Genomic DNA, 24,523 nt, shown 5'->3' with positions numbered 1-24,523 from the left:
CCAGGAGCAATGGCTGCGCTCAAGGGCAGTGGCTTCAGGGGTTTCTCTGGAGAAGGGGTCGGGTGCTCACAGTGCAGGGAAGCTCTGGTTGTTCTCCTGGCTTCAGCAGATAACTCCACACAACTGAGAGTTCAGTTCACTGACAAGAGACGAGCTTTCCACTCTGAATGCCTGCTCTCCGTCTGGTTTCTTTGCATCTCATGATTTTCTTTTCTACAGTCAGGGAAAGGTATTCTACCATGTCCCAAGGAAGTAGTGGGAGGTGCGAGTGGAGGAGTGAGAATGAAGATTGCCAGAGTATTCCATCCTATTTTTTGTAATCCCCTGCAACTTTGTTAAACTTCTCTGAGAGACCCTCTACTCTCCACCCTCACCCTCCTCCAAGAAGCATGTGAGTTAAAGGCAGAGGAGATGCCGGGACCTGGGGAAGCACACCCACGGGTGTCCTGTTGATGGAGGTGGCCAAGAAGAGTGGGTGATGTGCCGGGAACACACCTATGAGAAATGCGCTAATGAGCAACTTTATATATATATATATCCCCTTGTTCAATTCAGTTAGTGTATTATTATGTATCAAATAAGGGCTTCCCAGGTGGCTCAGTGGTAAAAAATCCTCCTGCCAAGTAGGAGACATGGGTTCAATCTCTGGGTCAGGAAGGTCCCCTAGAGAAGGAAATGGCAGCCCACTCCAGTATTCTTGCCTGGAGAATTTCATGGACAGAGGAGTCTAACAGGCTGCAGTCCATGGGGTCTCAAAGAGTCAGACACAACTTAGCGAGTAGGCTCCTCCAGAGGATCTTCCCAGACTAGGGATCAAACCTGAGCCTCCTGTGTCTCTTGCATTGCAGGCAGATTCTTTACCTGCTGAGCCATCTAGGGAAGCCCAAACAACAATAATTTATCAAATATCTAGAAAGATAGTTGATACCAAGCAATTGCTTATATTCCTTCTGCATCAGAGAAGTAGATCTTACTGGCCATTTTTAAAGGACTTAATTTTAAAATGGAATCACAGCTCAAGGTGCTGCAGGAGCTCTTGCTAAAATGCTAGAACCCCTCAGGAAACTTTGGACAAACAAGGGGCCAGTTTATTTCCCAGCGGTTGCCCTACTGGAATTATATTTTGCTGGAGTGATATTGTGCTTCAGGCTTGATTCTGGCTGCAGCATCCCGAGGCTGACTCATTCCCTACCATTCCAACCTCACGGGAATAAGTCTGGCATCGGGGCTGCAGGGATGAGACAATTCTGCAAGGCACAGATGATGTAAAACTGAATCTGAGACTATGTTGGGAGGGAGCAGTGGGCTAAAGGAGAAGTTTGCAGGGTCTCCATATCCTGTGCTCAGTGAGCAGGGAGTATAGGCAAGCCACCTTTCACATACCAGCACGAGCAAATCATAACAAAGGGCAAAGGATGACTTCATTTTGTTTATTTCTGGGAGCGTGAGGCATGGGGACATAGTTTTTAGGGAAGCCAGTTTTGTGGCTCCTGTGCTTAAAACACAAATCCTAATGGTTGGAAGAGGCAACAACCCTAGGAGGACATATTTTAAGGACAAGTAAGAAAGAATGTAGGCTTCCCTGCTGGCTCAGTGGTAAAGAACTCACCTGCCAATGCAGGAAACACAGGAGATGTGAGTTCAGTCCTGGGGTTGGGAAGATTCCCTGGAGAAGGAAATGACAACCCCCTCCAGTATTCTTGTGGGGAAAATTCCACAGACAGAGGAACCATGTAGCAGACTACAGTCCATGGGGGTCACAAGAGTCAGACATGACTCAGCAACTAAACAACAACAAGAACCCTAATTGCTCCCCAGGCAGCCCGAGGTTGTCCTGTGAACCAGGACCCTTTCTTTCTCAAGAATCAAGAACAGCAGACTTGGAAATACTATTTTAAAAATCCCTATATCCAGAAGCTTTCTTCTTTTGGGGGCAGATAGCCTGCCTTAGTGTTCCCCAAACCAAGCCAGTACAAGGACCTAGAATAATTCTGAATTGATTTCAATATGGAGAGCTTTATTTTAGTTTAGGAAGCAATTTCTCACATACTGTCTTCCGTGTGAGAAGACACATTATTTGGTTTTACAATTCTGTGAGGCAGGTTTTATGATCCCCTTTTGAGGAAACCAAGACTCAGAGAGATTAAGGAACTTGCTCAAAATCGCTCAACAATCCCGTGGTGAGGCAGGGATGAAATCCCGGGTTTACTCAGCGCCTGGAGGAGGAAATGGCAGCCCGCTCCAGGATTCTTGCCTGGGTAAGTCCATGGACAGAGGAGCCTGGTGGGCTATAGTCCATGGGGTCGCAAAGTCATGTCACAAAGTAGGACATGACTGAGCAGATAAGCAGAGCACAGCATGGGAATCGTTCATGTCCCAGACATCAGAAAGAGTGTGAGGCCAGAGAACAGCTGGTTGGGTAAGAGGCACTGAGTTCGGCTGAAGCACCGGGGGCATGTGGAGGGGGAATTAGGTTGGGCCTACAAGAAGGGATGGACTTCCCTGGGAGCTCTGATGATAAAGACCTGCCTGTCCAGGAGACCCAGGGTCAGGGTCAGGAATCTTCGATCCCTGGGTCAGGAAGATTCCCTGGAGAAGGGAACAGCAGCCCGCTCCAGTATTCTCGCCCGGAGAATCCTATGGACAGGGGAGCCTGGTGGACGACAGTCCATGGGGTCGCAAAGAGTCAGATCCGACTGAGAGACTGACACTCACCCTAGGTGAAGGGAGCCCCAGGGGGCAGTGTGTTCACCTGGCCACAGGAAGCCACTCAAGTGTCTGTAGTGGGGCGAGGCTGTTCAGAGCCAGAGGCTTAGGGCAGTGACCCAGTAGTGACACTTCCTAGAGGTCGAGTGGAGAGTGACAGCGGAGGGGCTGTTGAGGGTGTGAGGGGAAGGGGTGAGAGCTCCTGTGACAGATGACGAGGGCCCGAACCGGGCAGAAGTCGTGAGACTATGCAGAAACAGAGCACTTCACACAAGACCAGCCTGTTCAGGTCTCGGCAACCAAAGGAATACGGCGGCTGAAGGACAGCAAGCCTGCAAAGACGGTTTGAGGCCCCCAACTCCCAGGCCAGGAAGAGAAAAGTCAGAGGAGTTGGGCTGTGAAGAAAGGAGGAGGGGAGGGGTGATGTGTCTGCCTGAGGTATCTGAAGGTTGAGAGCCCAGTGGGATGTCTAGTGAAAATGTGCAGCTAACTGTCAGAATGTGAGAGATATGGGTGTGGCAGACAAGCCCTCTAATCGCTGAGCCAAAAATAGAGCTGGGACAGAACAGAGCTAGGGGAGCCTTTGACAGCAGCCTGCAGGATTATGGACTACAGAGTGCTGGCCTTGATGGGGATCTTGGAGCCTACTCTTTCTAGGTTCAGAAGGGGGATCTGAAGCCTAGAGGGGTTGGGTGACTTGCCCAGGGTCACACTGCCTATTTGCCCTCCCTAATTCTTCCAGGAGATCAATGAACTTTTAGGTGACTGAAGTGTTCAAATTCAACAGCCCCTAGCCTGCTGATTAGGATACTGTGTCTCTGTGCGTGCTTAGTTGCTCAGTGGTATCCAGCTCTTTGTGACCTCACGGACTGTGGCCTGTGAGGCTCCTCTGTCATGGAATTTTCCAGGCAAGAGTACAGGAACAGATTGCCATTTCCTACTCCTGAGGGCTCTTCTGGATCTAGGGATCGAACTGGGGGCTCCTGCATTGCAGGCAGATTCTTTACCATCTGAGCCACCAGAAAGGCCCACTTAGAGAATGGACTCTATTGGTATACTTAGTTGCCACCCAGGTAAGGGCAAGCTCCTAAAAGAATCAGGTGCAGAATGGGCGGTGGCTTGGATTTATTGGGCTTCTGTTTGTGGCATGCTTTGTGTCCTAAAGTCTCCTACAGCTAGCACCCCTTCCCCCCAGAGCACAGCTATAGATGATCCACTTAGTATTCTGAGTCCTGGATTCATAACCTCTCACTGAGCAAATGTTTCTGGGAGATGGAGGGCAAAGAAGAAAACCAAGATTTGTCCTAGACCCCCAATTCCTTTCTCCTTTACGGAAAGGACATTGCTCCAATTACAAACTCCAGGACTTTCAAGAAAAGCAAACAAAAGCCCAACCACATGGCAAAGGTCACCTGGCCTGTGGAGAGAGTGAATGATTAACCCCTGTGAAAGCGAGTTTTGAGGATTTTTTTTTTTTAATAGTGTTCAAAGGTGCCACTTAGAAAAATTTAGCCCAGGGCAAATTCTAAGTAGGCCTCCCTCTCACATCATGCCATGTGCTCCACCCACCCCCACCCCCCACCAGGACTTTGACCCTGGCCCATGTGAGGAGTGTCCTATGTCCAGAGCAGAGGGTGTGGGTCCCTTCCTGCCAGGCTCCTTCCCCTTGGTTCCTGCAGGTTCACTCTGCTGCAGACCCAGCAGGAGGGGTCAAGGTTTCCACGTGGAACCCAGGTCCTCGTGTGCTTTGCCGCACGTGTCTCTAGTGTCACCTGCACTGTGAGAATTCCTGTTCATCTCCAGTGGGGCGACCTTGGCGGAGTTCCTTTTTCTCTCTCAGCTCCCAAATGCTCATCAGCAAAGTGAGTTGATGATGCCTTCCCTGGTGGCTCAGAGGGTAAAGCGTCTGCCTACAATGCAGGAGACCCAGGTTTGATCCCTGGGTGGGAAAGACCCATGGAGAAAGAAATGGCAACCCACTGCAGTATTCTTGCCTGGAAAATCCCATGGACAAAGGAGCCTGGTTGGCTACAGTCCATGGGGTCGCAAAAAGTCGGACACGACTGGGGGAGTTCACCTACTTCGAAGGGTTGTTGAGAGGATTAAGTGAGATAAAGCACTGTGTGTTGTGTTGTTGTGCCTGCTGCTAAGTCACTTCAGTCGTGTCCGACTCTGTGCGACCCCATAGACGGCTCCCCCGTCCCTGGGATTCTCCAGGCAAGAACACTGGAGGGGGTTGCCAGTTCCTTCTCCAATGCATGAAAGTGAAAAGTGAAAGTGAAGTCGCTCAGTCGTGTCCGACCCTTAGCATGGACTGCAGGCTACCAGGCTCCTCCATCCATGGGATTTTCCAGGCAAGAGTACTGGAGTGGGGTGCCACTGCCTTCTCCGGTTGTTGTGCTTAGTCGTGTTCAACTCTTTGCGACCCCGTGGACTTAGCCAGCCAGTCTCCTCTATCTATAGGGATTCTCCAGGAAAGAATACTGGAGTGGGTTGCCATGCCCTCCTCCAGGGGATCTTCCTAACCCAGAGACTGAACCCAGGTCTCCCGCATTGCAGGCAGATTCTTTACCGTCTGAGTCACCAGGGAAGCCCGATAAAGCACAAAGCACCCCCCAAACACTGCCCCACACGAGGGATGGCTCAGCACATTTTGGCTTCCTTTCCGATCCTGGAACTTTGCCCCACCCTCTTCTCAACCCTCCTACCAGGACGCCTCCGGCTTCTACTTTTCCCCTCTCATTTTCTTTCAGGCATTACCTAAGGAAAAGGGCTCCAGGGAGCGCGGCAGCTGTCTTCCCTCTCCCGAGGCCCCTCCAACCTCGCGGGGAAGGCGGCTAAGCGCCCTGCAGTGGCACCCGATGGGCCTGCAGGAGCTGAGGTCTGTCCTGGGATGACCATGCATCCCCTTATGCAGTAAACACTCCCCACTGCAAAGAGCCCAGGGAGGACGGTCCGCCTTGAAGATAGGAACTCAGTGCTGGGCACTGAGTGAGCTGTGGGTGCGGGGCTCGGGAGCGGCTGGGGGGAGCGGGTAGGTACTGCGCGCTCCCGACAGCTGGCGAGGGCGGAGCGGCGCCGAGGGCTGCAGTGTCCTGGCCTGGCCCCCGCGGCTGGCTGGCTCCACGCGGGCGGAATTTCCCCAGGGTCCGATCTACTGCGGCCGCTCTGCGCGAGGAAGCCGCGGGCGCCCCCTGCTGCCCTAAACTGTGCAGAGCCACGGCCACCGCACCGCAAATCCCTTCCTTTTCCATCCCTCCCAGCCCAGCCTGCCTAGGACTCTACCAGGCCCGCCTTGCACAGAGCCGGCTTCTACCCTCTTTCTTGCTCTTTCTCACTCCTTCAAGAGACCAAGTCCTGGTTACCAAGGGCACCAGTCACTAACGGTAGCCCCTGGACACAGTCAAGGACAGGGAGAGGTCTTGATGCCCCTCGCATCTCACTCGGTGGGCAAAGAACATCCTGGAAGGAATCAGGAGAGAAGAAAAAGAAAGAGAGGAGGGGCCCGCGGAGCGCCTGTGATGATGGCGAGAAGCATAGAGTTCAGCTCCCTTTGACCACCCTCCCCCAAGGCCACCGCCAGCGTCCCCAGCTGTGCATTTTGCTCGCAGGGCAGCCTGGCCTGCTTGGCTGGCTGGTCTCCCAGGCTTGAGAGGACAGGTTGGGGCACTCTTTAGTGAGCACGCACTGTGTCGGGTGCTGGATCCAATACTCTAGTATCCCTCTGTGCCCTGAAGAGAGAGGTGAAGTATCACATGACCGTGAGGGTTCCGCACGAGGCTGTCCAGGCGTTTTGTTCATGTACAACCACATTCTCTCTCACAGGAGCCCTCTCACTGGTCTTTTGTACTCGTGTTCAAGGGTGGGTCCTGACAGGAGAGTCATAGATTACAAGGTCCAAGTGCAGAAGACAGAAGTTCACAAAAGAAAGTCGAACAGCCAAAAATAAGCTGGTTGAATGAGCGGAAATGAATGACCTAGACTCCGAGACTTTCTGCCAAGCCCACTACTGTTCGTCCCCACGCTTGGCAGGAAGGGAGGGTGAGGGCCTTTCTGACATGCTTTGTTTAAACGCAAGTGTATGTGTGTGTGTGTGGCTTACAGTTCACAAAATGCATGTGTTGAATGCCCACTGAGTAGTAGCGTCTGCAATGAATACACACCCGGATCCCCACTGGCAATGGTGGGAGGCTGATGCCCTGACGTGGGCCCGCCCCTCTGCAGCATGAGTGAGGATCCTGGCTTTGCTGCACCACTGCTGTGCTCTGCAGGGAGAGAGGAGCCAGGCCCTTCCTGGGAAAAAAAAAGGTTTTTGGAGCCAGAGGTAATTTCTATTTCTCTAAAGCTAACTATGTGATTCTTCAGCCCCTCAAAATGTTACTTTGTGGGGAAAAGAGCCTGATGGGAGAGTGAGAAGACTTGAATTCAAGTCCAGGCCTCGCCAGGAAGTAGATGCCTGTCATGGAGCAAAACCAATTCATTCCTTCATTCATTTAACCAATATGCATTGAGTACTTGCTATGCACCAGCATTGTTCTGCGTGCAAGAGATATAGCAGTGGGGGGCCACCTCTGCGTTGGTGCAGAGTTTATATTCTAATAGGGGACCAGGCAACCGACTGTGGGAGAGTGAAGCGGGGCAGGAGCAGAGGGAAAGGGTGCTACCTGTTAGACTGGACAGGGAGGAGTGGGCTGCAACCACAGGTGGAGCAAGGGATTTCTGAGCAGAGGGGCAAACAGGTATAAAGGCCCTGGGGCAGGAATGAACTTGATGAGAGAACGGGTGTCCTGTCCCTGTCGCAGAGTGAAGGAGAGCGGTAGTGGGCAAGGGCAGAGACAAGAGAGGCAGATCACGTGAGCTGTGGAAGGGAGTTTCAGGTTTTTTCTAAGAGTGAAAGGGAGCTGTTGGGAGGATTAGAGCAGGGGAAACACATGGTGTGATGGACACATGGAAAAGATCATTCTGGCTCTTGTGTGGAGGAGATTCTGGTGGGATAGGGTGGTGTGGCGAGAGCGGATATAAGGGGCAAATCAGGAAACCCCTGCAGAGTTTAGAAAGGAGAGGAGGATGGACTGGCCCAAGGGTGGGGCAGCTTCGGGGGGTGTGGGGGAGTCATACTTGAACCGCATTTGGAAAGTAGACTGGAAATGATCTGCTGGTGGATTGACGGTGCTGGGTGAGTGAGAGGCTCCAAGGGCAACGCGTGGATTTCTGGCTGGAGCAAACAGTCAGATAATGATCCTACTTACTGAGGTGAGGGTAGGGTTGAGAGGGGAACTTGAGAATTCCGTTTGGGACATAATAAATTTAAGCAAATAACTTTTCCTCCTCTCTTTTGGCCTCTGTCTTCTCAACTGTAAAATGAAGGGGATGCCCCCTCCATCCCCAGGATCTCTCTATGGTCATTCAGTTCAGTTCAGTTCAGTCGCTCAGTCATGTCCGACTCTTTGCGACCCCATGAATCGCAGCACGCCAGGCCTCCCTGTCCATCACCAACTCCCAGAGTTCACTCAGACTCACGTCCATCGAGTCCGTGATGCCATCCAGCCATCTCATCCTCTGTCGTCCCCTTCTCCTGCCCCCAATCCCTCCCAGCATCAGAGTCTTTTCCAATGAGTCAACTCTTCGCATGAGGTGGCCAAAGTACTGGAGTTTCAGCTTTAGCATCATTCCTTCCAAAGAAATCCCAGGGCTGATCTCCTTCAGAATGGACTGGTTGGATCTCCTTGCAGTCCAAGGGACTCTCAAGAGTCTTCTCCAACACCACCGTTCAAAAGCATTAATTCTTCAGTGCTCAGCCTTCTTCACAGTAGGGTTATTTTTCTTAATTCTTCCACATTCTCATGTTTTTCTCATTGGAAAGCCCCTGGTTTCTGCGTTGAAGCCATTCCAGTTTTGGCAATGGCACCCCACTCCAGTACTCTTGCCTGGAAAATCCCATGGATGGAGGAACCTGGTGGGCTGCCGTCTATGGGGTCACACAGAGTCGGACACGACGGAAGCGACTTAGCAGTAGCAGTAGCAGCAGTATATTTTTAATTCAGAGAAAAGAAGTGATAAGACGATAGAAGATGCCAAGACTAGGGTGAAGAGGAGATGGAGACCAATGATACTATTTTATGTAAAGAGGTTAGGGAAGGTCTTCAGGCAGAGGATAAGATTCTAATTCTTTGGACAGCGAGAAAGAGAGAGAGAACAAAAGCAAGTCCCAGAAGGGGTCCCACCCACTGCTGATGTTCTGACGACCAGGAAAGGGGAAAACGGGGAGGGTAAGGAGAGTGAACCAGAGTAGACTGCACAGATGAGGAAGAATCACCGAAAACGTGTGACTGGCCACAGTCTGACTTAGACTTCATTTCCTATATTTTTTTGGTTTGCACTTGAGAAGTCTCAAGGGCTCCTGAAAGGAAAAGCACTTTAGACTTTCAATTACAAACCACCTCAAAGTTTGTGATTTGAGCCAAAACAGTCATTCAACCTGTATGAAACTCAGTTTCTCTCCTGGAAATGTGAAGACCTCTACTTTCTCCATGAGCGCAAACATTCTGTGATTCTATGGCTTTTAAGGCAAGAAAAACATCCAAATGCATGTGAAAGTCCAAGAAACTTGAGAACTGAAGGGTTAATTTTTTTCTTTTAAGTTTTGCCTTTTCATTCAACACAGTATTTATCAGGCACTTAGTATGTGCCCAGGGTTGTAAAGATAACAACCTTAAGAATGCAGATCAAAACTTCCTTCCTTATGGAGTTTTCCATCTGATGGGAGATAGATAGATAGATACGGTAGTACCCATAGAGAAAAAGCAGAGAAGGAGGGTAGGACATGTCAAGACTCGGGTGAGAGGAGATGGAGACCAGTGATACTATTTTAGAAAGAAATTAGGGAAGGTCTTCAGGCAGAGGAAACAGCAAGGACAAAAGTCCTGAGGTGAAGTCACGATTAGTGTTCCAGGAAGAACAGGGAAGGCAGCTGTATGACTGGAGATGAATGTTAGAAACGGGAAAAAGAGGAGATAGATTCAGAGAGGCAGGGGCTCCAGACCATCCAGGGCCTTTGGATTTTTGTGTGAGTGAGATGGGAAGTGACTGGAAGATGGAGCCCTGAGGACTGACATAGAAGAACAGAGTATCCACCTGAGGACTTTTCTGGAAGAATGATGTGATTCTGCCTGAGCCTGGTCAAGGTGCTCACCTTTGGGTGTAAAGGCAACACTTGTTAGGCTGGAACAGCCTGTGAGACATCAGGCGGAGGTGGTCTGCAGGAATTCTCTGGAGTTCACAAGGAAGGCTTGGCTGGAGCTTTGCTCTTGGATACCCTGGGATGCTACATGGTATTTGGAGCTACAGGAGTGGTCAAGTTGCCTAGGTTGAATGCGGAAAATCTGAAGAAGGCGGCCCAGGACTGAGCCCTCGAGGGAGGGGTGACAACATTTACAGGTGGACAGGGAAGGGGTCAGAAAGGAGACCGGGAAGGAGCGGGGGGAGAGGAGAGACAGGGGTGTCAAAGGAACCCCGAGAACAGTGGCGCGAGGAGGAGAGCCGGACTGTGCCGAATGCTTCCCAGAGGTTGCATAGGATGGGGACTGAGAGGCGGCGTTTGATTTGTCACATAGGGTCAAGCAGAAGCCACGTTTGGGTTGATGTTTTAACTTTCCGCTCCCTTGGGTTGGGCTAAATGGCCAATAGCATAGCAGATTAGGTGTTCTGGATAACCCCTTAACTGAAGGAGCTCAAATGCTGGGTTAACCTTCATAAATGTCTCCCTGAGATAGAATGAAAGCAATAAACCCATAGACCCCCCAAACGAAGTAGAACTAGGAACCCTGGCAGGTGAGTGAACAAATCTCACTTTTACCCCGAGGGTTTGCTGATCCCTAGGGATCTGGACCTTTCATCGGCAGCTGTGCACCTATAGGGCCTGCCCAAGACGGCAAGTCTAACTATTCTCCTGCATGAATCCAGAGCTCAAAAGGCTATATCCTCATAATAAAGGTGAACAAGAAATAAATCTGCCTTGAAGAAGTCAATGAGCTTGCCTTGACCTTGGCACTGGGTGGAGGGAAATGAATCCTCCCAGGATTTGCAACCATAAGCTAGCCTCAAATATTTCTGTCTGAATTCATCCATCTGTTGGCCTTGAAAAATCTCAGGCATTTAAATTTAATTTAAATGGACTTGGGTTGGTAGTACTCTCAGATAACTGGCAGAATTAAAAAGAAATTCTTTCTGGGTACCCCAAAGAACTTCAATCCAGACTTCAAACAATTCTCACAGGTAAAGTTTAAAATGCACAGTTTACCTTAAAAATTTATAAAACACACAAATAAGCTCTATGTCTGACAATCAGTTAAAAAAAAAGCAAACAACCAAAGATTTCAGATATTTGAATTTCAGATGTAGAATATAAAACAATTATGTTTAGTACACTTAAATGAATAGAAAAGAAGCTTTAAAATATGAGCAAGAATAAGAGATTTTAAAGAATGAATAGGCAGGCTTGAGAAATAACCAAAAAGGCCTAAATGAGAACTGAAAATGAAAACTATAACACTAAAAATTTAAGTGGATGGGTTAAAATTAGATTAGATGCAGCTGAAGAAAGAATTAGTTAACTAGACAACAGATTCAAAGAAATTGAGAATGCAGTTTTGAGTGATAAAAAGACGCAATTTACAAAAGAAGATGAAAGCATAAAGGGTAGAATGATAAAGTATTATGCATTTAAACTGGATTTCCCTTTCAAGTGGAATCTAGAGAGAATGGGAAAGAGGCAACTAGCATTTAGTATTAAATGCTGATAATTTTTCAGAACTACTGTAAATAATTCCTCAGATTCAGGAAGTTTAACAAATCCAAAGAAAAAGCACGATGGGTGGTGGAAGGGAAGGGAAGAGAGAGGGAGAGAGAAAAGAAGGAGGAAGAGGAAGAGGTGAAGGGGGTGGGGGAAGGGGTGGGAGAGGAGAAGAAATTCAGAACAGCCAGAGAGAAGAAGCAAAGTAACACCAAATAGCCTAGAGATTGACTTGTCAACAGCAACACTGAGGCTAGGGAAGAGAGTGGAAAATATCTTCAATGTGCTGAGAAAAACTGTGAGATCCTAAAACAAAACACTCAGAAAAACTATCTTTCAAGAATGAAGGCAAATAAGGACAGTTTCAGACAAATAAAAACAGAAAGCTTACTCTTGTGGACTCACACTATAGCTCATGCCAGAGCATATCATCCAGGCAGCATGAAGGTGATCCTGAACAGGAAGTTTGAAATTCAAGGAGTAGCAAGTACAGATAGTGATAAATATGTCAGCAAAAATATAGATGATAATGATTACTTACATTATTTATAAAAGATTATATTATAAAATTATAATATAATAAGATGTGGTACAATATAAATATATGAAAGTACATTTATAAATAATAATAAGATATCCATTTTACATGTGTGTGTATGTGTGTGGAGGGGGGCGCGGTGGCAAACAGGCTAGAACCAAAATCCCGCCTCAGAGCAGCAGGTACCGTGGAAGGGGGACGGCAAGGAGCCAAGTCTTCTAGATTCCTTGTTAAGAGAGGAGAGGAAAGGTGCTGGCCAACATTAAACTACAGAGTTTAGTCTTTACGTATAGATTTGTAACCGTTAAACGGACAGAGATAGGGTATGAGCCTTTTAAACTGGTAAGGCGGGGGGCGGGGGGGGAGGAATGAAAAAAGCATTAATTTTTTAAAGGCAATAAGGTGGTGTGGGAGGCAGAGCAAGAAATGGGTCAAATAGACAGAAAGAAAGAAAGAAACAAGAGATAATTACATCCACATACATAATTCAACAGAAAAGATGTAAATGGACTAAGCATTAGAGTTTCAGATCTCAACTGCCAGATGGAATTTTTTAGAAAATCAGCCATTTACATGAGTCAAAGCAGAAATCGTGGTAGAAATTGACAAGTAAATAGAACTGAAAGAAGATGAAAATACAATATTCCAAAAGAGATACAAATAGAGTAAAAGTTAAAGGATGGGAAATTATGTACTAGGCAACAGGGAAACAAAATAAAGTGATGTCACTATATTAATATCAGACAGAATCAATGTTTAGGCAAGATATTTACAATAGTTTTAAAAAAATCACTTTCCAATGACAGAATCTTGGATTAACTGGGAAGATGTAAAAATTCTAAATCCGTATTTTCCTAACAATATCATCTCGAAGTATATTAAGTAAAAGTTTGACAGAATGATAAGGAGAAATGGAAAAATCCAACTCATAATGGGAGATTTTAAAACAACTCTCTCGGTAAATGTTGGAAAATGCAGCCAAAACGTAGTCTGTGGTATACGGAAAATTTGAGCAGTACGTGATCTAGGTGACATTTCTTGAACGTTGCCTGTAAACTTGTACCCCTTCTTTGTATGACACAAAGTCATGAAGCAATGCCAGGCTAAAAAAGCTCAACTTGAAGGGTACCAGAGGATTGAGGCCTTTCAGACTTCCCTCTGACTATAGAAATCAGTAACAAAAACATAACTAGGGAACACAATATATTTTTGAAAATATTACTTAAAAAAAAATTCTAAGCACCAGTCGAGTCAAAGCAGAAATCATGGTAGAAATTGGTAAGTAAATAGAATTGAAAGAAGATGAAAATAAAATATACCAAAAGATGTAAAAGTTCGCTAAAATGGTATGGACAGGAAATGTACATAGTTAGAAAAGCAGAAAAGCTGGGGAGCTAAGCATTAATTTAAGAATTTATAGAAATAACATCAGGATAAACCTGAGGAAAGCAGAGGGAAATAAAGATGAGCAGAAATTAATGAAACAGAAAACAAGTATATAATAGATAAGCAGTCACCACTAATTCTTCGATTAGTCTCTAATCGATTGCCAAGAAAGATGTACACAGATGCATCAGAATTCAAATAGGCAATAATAAAATATTATGAACAAGCTTGCCAGTAAATTTGAAAACAAATAAAATGGGTAGGTTTCTAATAAAATACAAACTGACAATACCTGCTTAGGAAGACATAGAAAACCTGAATGTCTTTTATCCCTTAAGGAAAAAAATTAATAACTTAAAATCTTCTAACCAAAAAAAAAAAAAACCACCCACACAATGCCCAGATGGTATCTTCAGTTCAGTTCAGTTCAGTTGCTCAGTCGTGTCCGATTCTTTGCGACCCCATGAATCACAGCACGCCAGGCCTCCCTGTCCATCATCAACTCGCGGAGTTCACTCAGACTCACGTCCATTGAGTCAGTGATGCCATCCAGCCATCTCATCCTCTGTCGTCCCCTTCTCCTCTATCCCTCCCAGCATCAGGGTCTTTTCCAATGAGTCAGCTCTTCGCATGAGGTGGCCAAAGTACTGGAGTTTCAGCTTTAGCATCATTCCTTCCAAAGAAATCCCAGGGTTGATCTCCTTCAGAATGGACCGGTTGGATCTCCTTGCAGTCCAAGGGACTCTCAACAGTCTTCTCCAACACCACAGTTCAAAAGCATCAATTCTTCGGTGCTCAGCTTTCTTCACAGTCCAACTCTCACATCCATTCATGACCACTGGAAAACCATAGCCTTGACTAGACGGACCTTAGTCGGAAAAGTAATGTCTCTGCTTTTGAATATGCTATCTAGGTTGGTCATAACTTTCCTTCCAAGAGTAAGCGTCTTTTAATTTCATGGCTGCAGTCACCATCTGCAGTGATTTTGGAGCCCCCCAAAATAAAGTCTGACACTGTTTCCCCATCTATTTCCCATGAAGTGATGGGACCAGATGCCATGATCTTCGTTTTCTGAATGTTGAGCTTTAAGCCAACTTTTTCACTCTCCTCTCTCATTTTCATCAAGAGGCTTTTTAGTTCCTCTTCACTTTCTGCCATAAGGGTGGTGTCATCTGCATATCTGAGGTTATTGATATTTCTCCCGGCAATCTTGATTCCAGCTTGTGCTTCTTCCAGCCCAGCGTTTCTCATGATGTACTCTGCATATAAGTTAAATAAGCAGGGTGACACTATACAGCCTTGACATGCTCCTTTTCCTATTTGGAACCAGTCTGTTGTTCCATGTCCAGTTCTAACTGTTGCTTCCTGACCTGCATATAGGTTTCTCAAGAGGCAGGTCAGGTGGTCTGGGATTCCCATCTCTTTCAGAATTTTCCACAGTTTATTGTGATCCACACAGTCAAAGGCTTTGGCATAGTCAATAAAGCAGAAATAGATGTTTTTTCTGGAACTCTCTTGCTTTTTCCATGATCCAGCAGATGTTGGCAATTTGATCTCTGGTTCCTCTGCCTTTTCTAAAACCAGCTTGAACATCTGGAAGTTCACAGTTCACATATTGCTGAAACCTGGCTTGGAGAATTTTCTTAGGGGAGTTTTACCAAACTTTCAATAATAATTTATGCTTGAAATAGAAAAAAATAGAGGGCACTTCCTAAATCCAGTAAAAGGTACAACTATAAAATTTTAGAGAACAATATAGGAGCATATGTCTGTGACCCTAAAAAAATGGGAATGATTTCTTAAACAAGACACAAAATGTGCCCCATTATAATGGAGAAAGTCAGTGAAAATTCACATCCGTTAAAATGAAGGATTTAGATCTGTGTTACCACTTCAGAACATATATTGACATTACCTCATAAATTGAAACATAATTTATATTCCTTGAGCCTGAAATTTCACTCTAATGTATGTATGGTTAAAAGACTTAAGAGTATCAGAGGACATGTATAAAACTGTGCACAGAAAGAGTTCTAATCACTGAAACTAGGAACAACCCAAAGGCCCAACTGACACAGATATATAAAATGGCATAATCTCACAGTGGAATATTATACAATAGCTAAGAGGAACAATCATGCCACATGCATCCACACGGGAGTTTCAAAGGCATACTGGGGACATAAATGCCAATCACAGAAGACTTCACGCAGGATAGTTCCATTCACATAAAGCTGAAAAACTAAAAAGACAATTGGGATGTACACAGGTCACATTTTGTTGATTCTAAAATATACTTTTTCACACTTTAAACTCTCTAAAATTAGGATGCATCTTACAGTTTATGGTGTTTTGTAATTACCCTTAGGAGTACTTTCTCTTTCTTAGACATGAAATAATGATGCATCTCACAATTGTTGAGGACTTAGGCTCAGTGAAATATGGTAAAACTAAAGAAAAGCAATAGAATGATGAAAGTAAAACTTGGGAGCATGATGACCTATGTCACGGAGGGAGGGACCTGAGGAACAGAAGAGGAACCTAGGAGAATTCTAAAGAAGTGGCAAAATGTGTTTTTGTTTTTACCTAGATATTGAGTATATTGGTATTTGTTTTACTATAATTCTTCAAACAGTTTAGACCCTCATATGTATGATATTTTTCACAATTAAAAAAGTGTGAAGTATGGAAATGGAGACACATGTATAATTGAGGAAGTTAGAGAGAGAAAGTGGAGAAGAGATGCAGGTGACGACTGGGGGAGGGTGCAGAGGACGCTACAGGAAAGACATGGGACGATGACCCCAAGATGGTAGGAGGCTTCAGCCCATCACACATGGAGATATCAGGAGAGATATCTCTTCCTATACTGTAGCAAGAGTGATGAAGGAAAAGATGGGCTTATGGAACATGTGGGTGTTATGGGTATGTTTTCCTTGTGGTGATTTCTAAATTTCTTAATGAAGAATTTATCTATGGGGTGGCAGTAGTTATCAGAACTAGCAGAGGTGCACAAATGGACTTGAGGAATAGGCATCTACAATGCTAAAAGTTTATTCAATGGTTACATGCCAGCTTTAAACAAACGGCTTTTTACATCCATTGTTCTCTCTATCCCCCCCCCCCCCCATCAAACTGGTGAGGTATATGTTCTCTTATGATGTATTAGTTTCCCAGGGTCACCATAACAAGATACCACTGACTTCAACAGCATAGCTTAAACAACAGAAAATTGTTTTCTCACAATCTGGAGGCTACAAGGCCAAGATCAAGGTGCCAGCATCGCTGGTTCTCCTGAGGCTGCGCCTCAGTTTTCAGGTGGTCATTTTTTGCACCCCTGTCCACTGTGTCTCTTCTTCTGAGAACATCAGTCTTATTGGATTCGGACCCCACCCTAACAGCCCCTAGCTCTAAATACAGTTGCATTCTGAGGTATTGGGGGTTAGGGCTTCAACATATGAACTCTGGGCCATAACAATGCCCATAAAGTAATGGAGATTTGGAGAGGTTGAACAGGTTGCCAAGGGCATGCAGTTAGTTTCAGAAGTGGGATATGAATGCAAACAGATCCACTGCAATCTCTGAATGCCAACTATTGCACAAAAAAAATAGTTGGGGGACACCTGAAGAGTGGAGATGAATGAAAAAGGGCTTTGGGAGAATTAAAAAAAGCTGACCTGAATAAAAGAGTAATATTATGAGATCTCAGAGCTGTGTAATCTATCCCAGGAAATGGAATAGATGAACGATCCTCTCATAGACTCCGTTGTTAAGTTTGAGCTTTAATCAGAAAGACGGTAATTTTTTGTCAAAAAATCGCAGGAAAGAACAATTCAGCATCAGCTGAAGTCCTCTCCCCTTGGTTCCCTTTTTGCAGAGGCCAGTTTAAATTATGGGCTGAGAGGGGCGACACCTGCTGGGCTCTGCGCTGTATGGGTGGGAACCTGGCTCTTTTCATATGCAGTCCCCCACTGCCCTCTGCTGGCTAGTAGTAGGAACACCCAGGAATGTGCACATAGCTGCACTTTCTTCAAAAAAAGACAAAACTGTAGGGAAAGGTGGGAAGAATCTACTGGAATCAGGCTGTGGAGTATGTCAGTCCCATTCCTTTCCATACACATACATACACTTCAGGACAATGGTACAATCAGCTTTCATTTTTTGGAATTCTGTGACTGTTTTAAAACTTGCATCAGCTGTTTTCATCATTAGAAAAATATATCTGCCACCTTCTCAAAAATGATGTTTCTCAAGAGAATTCAAATGCAGAATAACCAACAAAATATTGGGTTGCTCATAATTTCATGTTTTTTCAAAACTATAAACTAATGGTATGCTTGTTCAATATTTTAAAACCATGATTTCCAATGTGACAATGCAAGGACCCCACTACTTGCTTATGGCATTTTTGTAAAAATAATTGTATCATTTTCAAACATGACTTTTCTTTTAAAAAAAAATCAGCAGTTCATGCTTTTAGAAATTATATATCTGGGGGAAATGTTCTAAGTGATAAGGGATTCCCTTGAATTGAGAAGCATAAATGAGTTTCAGAAGAAACTGAATCCCCCAAGAACTCCTAGAATTCCTTGTCTGTGTGCTTCACAGGATGTGTGGCCTTGATGATCTCAGTGAAATTCAAATACGTGGGCTCAAGTGTCTTCAGAGTCCCCATCCTAGTGTGGGTCCCCAGACCCCCTTTATACAGTTGCTAGAATGAATATTTAAAATGCAAATCCAGTCATGATACCTTTTGCTTCTGGAGAGGTCAAATGTCACACCTCTGATTTTAGAGTAAAATACAAATTCCTTACCAGCTTTATAAGGCCAAGTGGTCTGACTCACGCTAGCTCCTGTCCCCCCTTTCTTCCCTTTCAGCTGCTCGCAACTTCATCCTCTATTTCACGGCTCTATTTCAGTATTCTGTTTATTTCCTTTGGGGCATTTGCAATAATCGTATTTATTTATTAGGTGTTCATTTCCTGTCTCCACCATTAGGTGTCATCCGCATCAGGTGAGTCCTCGCCTACCTTGCTTTCTCTGCACCCCCAGTACCTAGTGAACATATATTTATCGGTGAACAAGTAAGCAAACCAGTGAGCAAAGAAAGAAACTGAGAGGGGGATGACACCAAAGTCATTCCATGCAGATCACAGCATTGAGGGCCTTCCGTAAGTAGAAGTCCCACCCCAGACCCACAGCATGGGAAGCCAGCACGAGGGTCACTGCACTTCCACCTTTGACGCCATTACTCATCAAAACCACGCCCCCTTTCTTAGAGAACACCAGGGGAGACCCACAAGCCCCCGCCAGCATAAGGAGAGCTGGAGGGCACAGGGGCCGCACAGGCATGCTGACCACCTAGCAGATGTAATCGTTCAACCAGCTGTGTTGCTACTGATCCTGAATGCAAACCCCAGCCACTAAAGCAACAATAAAACGTTGTGTTGATCCAGCGCCTTCCCCTTGAAAGGGCAGCAGCACAGTCCCGTAGGCTCGCAGCCCTGCCCTGGGGGAGGCAAAGGGATAGTCCCATTTAACAAATGGAAAATCATGAGCCTGTGCTCAGTGGGCTGGAAAACCACTCCTGGGAAGCAGGATGGTGCCTGGCCTTTCAGGGGTTCTCATCCTGCATCCTCCCCGTCAATCAGAGCCTGAGTCAGGGAAAATAGATTCAGAACCATCATCAGTTCAGAGTCTACAGCTCAGGGAAGCCAATGAGAGCCATCCCCGGAAGAGGTAGCTCGTGGGGCAGAAAGGCTTGCTTGGTTGCAGGGAGCGTGGACCAGACATCATGGGGCAGAGGTTTCCCCGCTGAAATGCTGCTGGGTCGATGTAATTTCCACTGCCATCTGTGGCTTCTCTCCCAGACAAGATCCTGGCATTTGACTGAGGAATGATCCACAGAGAGTGAGGTCAAGCTTGAATGAAATTTCCAAGAATGTCCCAGGGCAGGCAGCATCAGGGCAGGCTGACCTGGGGGTCCTTCAGGAAGAAGGCCAATGTCTGGGCCAGGGCGTCCAGCTCGCAGGAACTGGCATGCTGCAGGAGGTTGCTCTTCCGCACGAAGTAATGCTTGAGGAAGTGCTGACTCACACACTTGTGCAGCTTCCTCACCAGGCGCAGGAACCCCCTAGTGAAGACCTGCCAGTCCTTGGGGTAGGGGTACTTCTCACAAGTCCAGAAGAGCACGGTCTGCGGAAGCAAGAGGTGGTGTCTGACATCGTCCTGGGCCACTGAGGAGGGTGTCTTCAGGAGCATTCCTGAGCTCACGTGGCCTTGGGAGGAGGAGACAGGAGCCCCAGGGTTCTAACCACGGATTCAGGATCCCCAGCCTCCTCTGCCTGGTTTCCCTGCCTCTTTGGTACTTTCTCCTCTGACTTTCTTACCTGGTATCACTTGGCCATCTGAAAGTTATCTCAGTCCATATGAGGATGAGATGGTTAGACGGTATCACCAACTCAATGGACATGAATTTGAGCAAACTCTGGGAGATAGTGGAAGACAGAAGAGCCTGGCATGCTACAGTCCATAGGGTCACAAAGAGTTGGATATGACTTAGCAAGTGAACAAACACAATAACAGGTCCAAACTGAACTCCTGGCCCTCCCTCAGGTACCTGGTGTGCTTCCAGGGTTGTTTATTCAGTCTGTTATGCAAGATAGAAATCTAGTAGTCAACCCCTTCCCTTACCACCTCCTATCAAGTCCTGCCAATCCTCCTGCCTATGTATTTCTCAATCCACCCACTTACCTTCATCACTGGTATTATCATCCTCTGACACAGCCTGCACCGCTTCTAGTCACCATCCTATCTATTGCCATCTATCCATTGTAGCCATTGTGATCTTTTTGAAATATCAATCTATGTTCCTTCTTGTCTAAACTACTTCAAAGTCTTCCCGTTGCTTGTTAATTAAAAAACACAATTGTTAGCATGGTTTGGTTGACAAAGCTTGGTCCCTCCTTTCTTTTCAGGTCTCACCCTGTGCCCTCCCTCTTTCTCTCCTTTCATCCGCGCTGGCCTCACTTCATGCTCTCGTCTATCACAGGGCCTTGCACAACCCACTTCTTCCATATGGAGCATTCTTCCTGCCCGACTTGTCCAGGAAACTCATCCCTTCAGCTTAGACTTCCCTATGACACTCTCTCCATCACATTCGTTTCGTTTATTCATCACATTCTCATCATTTCAGCAGCAATGATGACAGTGGTGGTCGTTTTCCTGTGTATTTATGTGTATTACTAGATGGCAAGGGCTTCCCAGGTGGCACAGTGGTAAAGAATCCACCTGCCAACACAGGAGATGGAGGATACTGTGGGCTCGATCCCTGGGTCGGGAAGAGCCCCTGGAGAAGGAATGGAAACCCACTCCAGCATTCTGGCCTGGAAAATCCCATGGACAGAGGAGCCTGGTGGGCTACAGGCCATGGGGTCACAAAGTGTAGGACATGACTAATGGCTAAACAACAACAGCTAGATGGCAAACTCCATGTGAGCAGGGAACAAGCCTATTTGTATTCACACTCATTGTTACTAGCATTCAGCAGAGGGACTGGCCCAGGACAGGTAGTTAGTAAACATTTTTTGACTGAGTGAAATAATGAATTAATGTTTGGGTTTAGATACTGAGTATTTTAAAAATATAGTCTTTACTAAAAAGTAAAAGAGCAGTTTTAGGTTCATAGCAAGATCCTGAGTGTGTTTTGATTTAGAGGACATTGTTTTGAGTAAATGAGTTGGAGATAATTTCACGCTAGTCAAGATAACCTAGATACAAAAACATGTTTTAATTCCTCTTGTAGTTAAGCTTTTATCTCCCTAAACAAACAGAAGCACTTAAGCCTATTATAAGCTAGCCTCTGTGCCTTTGAGCAGGTTTAAGCATAAATAAGCCAATGAAAGATAAGTTATTTCTTCAATTGAAATTGCTATAGGGGAGGGACTTCTCTGGCAGTCCATTGATTAAGGTTCCATGCTTCTAATGCAGGGGGCACGTGTCTGATCCCTGGTCAGGGAATTAACATTCTACATGATGTGAGGCAAGGCCAAAAAAAACAAAAAAGTTTAAAAAACCAATTAAAAAAATGTTGGTGGGGGAAGCCTCTTTGGGAAGGATGTAACAATCTTCTGTGAGGTGACCGTGATTGGCACATCCTTCCTGATGCTGTTCTGCAACCCAGTCTCTTCCACTTTCCCTGGACTAAAGCCTTGGCAAGGATCCTACACACTCAAGCCATCTCCCAGGGTGGTGTTTAATAGCACATTACCATCAGCCAAGTCCATCCCAGTGTCTGCACATGAGAGAATTTTTCCCTTGGATCAGGAGTGGAAGACGAGAGGAAAAGGCAGTCAGTACTGTTTTGATTTTTCAACAAACAACCCCGCCCCCTTTTAAATGCCCACTCTTAAGAATGTTCAATTTTATTATGCCATGCAGGTGGGCTAGGGAAGACTAAACAGAAGACATTTAAGGAGTTGCCCTGAAATCCTCTAGATGAGCTGGAAGTCACTGGAATACAAGTAAATCCTGGCTGGAATACAGCTTTGAGAGCAGTCAAGGGCAGGAAGACCTGTGGTGGCCCTATTCAATCTTCCTAAAACACTCATGCTACTTAAAGCATTTCTATTCAGCCTGATTGTGGAGCAATGAAGTCAGTGGTTAGTTAAGAGTATGAGATTTGATATGAGATAGCCAAGGGTTTCCTTCTCAGCTCTGACTGTTCCTAGCGTGGTCTGTGGAAAGGTATGTAAGAAAGAAGCTAAACCCCCCAAGTGAATTAGACTACCTTCAGAAAATATGCATCCTCCATCCAGGAGAATAGGTGTATGTTTCTAGGGGGACATGCTTGGGGACACTTTAAGAATGCTGAAACAGAAGAGGAAGGCCTCACTATGTGCAAATGAAATGTTAACAGATTCTCAAGATCTCCTGGAGAAGGAAACGGCAACCCACTCCAGTACTCTTGCCTGGAAAATCCCACGGACGGAGGAGCCTGGTAGGCTACAGTCCATGGGGTTGCAAAGAGTCGGGCACGACTGAGCGACTTCACTTTCTTTTCTTTCAGGCAGGACAGGGAGAACAGGTTATCAGAAAAGACAGAAAGCAAAGCAAAAACTAGTGATTCTGCAGGGGGGAAAGAGAGGTGAAATGTAAGGTCATTCACAACCATGATCAGCAAGTATTTATTGAGCAACTACTATGTATGAAGCATTGGGAGAGATACAAAGGGTTTGGTACTAGCTGCCCTTCAATAGCTTGTGTTAGGAGTGAAAGAGTAACACAGGGCTAGAAAACAGTCATCCACTGGATGAGATGGGGCACAGACAGGAGCGTGCAGAAGAGCACAGCACACCCCAGGGACTTGCGCTATCCTGTGCAGAAGGTCAGGGAGAAGGGCTGATGCTCTGAGATGGGTAACAGCAGGGCTGGGGCTGTGCTGTCTGTCTGTAAGAGTCAGATACCTCCACCCTCAGTGTGATGCACGTAGTATTATAGGAGCGTCCAGTTCACCAAGTGTGGTTGGAACTTTGAGAAAGAGGAGTTGAGAGTGTGATCAAAAGCCCTCTCCCCAGGGTGAGCCCCTGATCCCTGAGTCCAGGTCAGGTTCTGCTGCCCTGCATCCTCCTAGGGCAATGTTCCTCTCCTTCCCAGTATCTCCCACGTGGCACGATTCCACGTGCACCTGTAGACTGTTGACCAACATCTGTCTCCCTTGCTGGACCACAAGCTACACAAGAGCAAAACCACGTCGTGTTTGCTCAGCTTGCACCTCCATGTTTAGAGCACACAGCAGGTGCAGGGGGGCAAGTGACTGGCCCACAGACATCTCAAGAAACATTTGCTGGGTGAATGAATGAGTGAGTGACTGAGGGAATGCATTCATAGCAGTCTAATGCTAAATCCTTGCCAGGGACCTCCCTGGTGGTCCAGTGGTAAAGAGTCTGCCTGCCAATGCAGGGGACATGGGTTTGATCCCTGATCTGGGAAGATTCCCTATGCCTCAGAGTAACTAAGCCCAAGCACCACAACTACTGAGCCCGTGCCCTAGAGCCTCTGCTCCTCAACAAGAGAAGCCACTGCAGTGAGAAGAATAGCCCCGGGTCACCAGAACTAGAGAAAGCCCACGTGCAGCAACAAAAACCCACGGCCGTCAAAAACAAATAATTAAATAAAATTTTAAAAAAAATGATAAATCCTTGCCAGGTAGTTTGCTGCCATGTTCGTGGGCTAACCCCAACATTTCCTGGTTTCCTCCTCTGCACAAAGTGTGTGTGTGTGCATGCACACCTGGGCTAGAGTGTAGACTGAATGCACGATAACATGAGGGAAATGCGAATCCACCTGAGGTCTGAGCAGCTCACAAGATCTCACCAGACTGTAGACTTCTCCGGGGTAGAGAATGCATGCTGTAATTCATTTCCGAACCTCAGCAGGGTTGCTGGCACACAGTGGGCACTTGGGTTGGTTTGTTGAGTGAAATAGGGGGAGAGAGAGAGAGGGAGACAGAGAAGGCAAGACAGAAAGGGAGGAAGAGAAGAGGGGAACCGGAAGAGGGAAGGGAGGAGGCGGAAAGAGGAGGCAGAAGACGGGAACCCTGGGCAGAGCTGCTGTGGGCACGCAGCGGGGCTGTGCTTCTACACACACGCACACACACACACACAGACACACGCACAGACACACACACACACACACACACACAGACACACACGCACACACACAGACACAGACACACACAGACACACGCACAGACACACACACACACACACACACAGACACACACACACACACACAGACACAGACACAGACACACACAGACACACACAGACACACACAGACACACACTCTGCAGAGACCCACCCCGCCCCAGCCCCTCTGTGCTGGGGCCACCCCCTCACCTGCAGGTGGTAGGACGTGATCACAGGTCGTGTCCCCGGACACCAGACATCCTCCTTCATCTGCCTCAGGGCCTGAAAGCACTTCCGGCGGCAGCCCCCGTCCTCATCCAGCTGCTCCAGCAGCACCTGCTCCGCCCGCAAGAAGCTCAGCTGCCAGTGATAGCTTGAACAGGCCAGCAAGCTGAACCCGAATGACTGGGGGGA

General features: G+C 46.6%; 1 protein-coding gene across 15 annotated transcripts in view; it reads right to left on the bottom strand.

Annotated features, from left to right (window-relative positions):
* Window positions 1-24,523, bottom strand: part of MAB21L3 (mab-21 like 3) — a 94,231-nt gene that overhangs the window by 10,106 nt on the left and 59,602 nt on the right. For 8 of the 15 annotated variants that reach the window (XM_060401520.1, XM_060401526.1, XM_027973497.3 and 5 more), the window contains 2 exons: window positions 24,320-24,514; window positions 16,460-19,616 (listed from right to left, as the gene is read on the bottom strand). In XM_060401520.1, the coding sequence (XP_060257503.1) occupies window positions 19,383-19,616; window positions 24,320-24,514 (429 nt within the window). In that variant the 3' untranslated portion in view covers window positions 16,460-19,382. Of the gene's footprint in view, window positions 1-16,459; window positions 24,515-24,523 lie in introns of those variants that run through there. The other 7 variants (XM_060401523.1, XM_060401513.1, XM_060401506.1 and 4 more) reach the window with 2 other exon arrangements.

This window comes from Ovis aries, chromosome 1 (assembly GCF_016772045.2).
Source record: "Ovis aries strain OAR_USU_Benz2616 breed Rambouillet chromosome 1, ARS-UI_Ramb_v3.0, whole genome shotgun sequence".
NCBI lineage: Eukaryota > Metazoa > Chordata > Mammalia > Artiodactyla > Bovidae > Ovis > Ovis aries.
The sequence above is the reverse complement of the archived record's forward strand: the minus strand, read 5'-3'. Positions and strand labels throughout refer to the sequence as shown.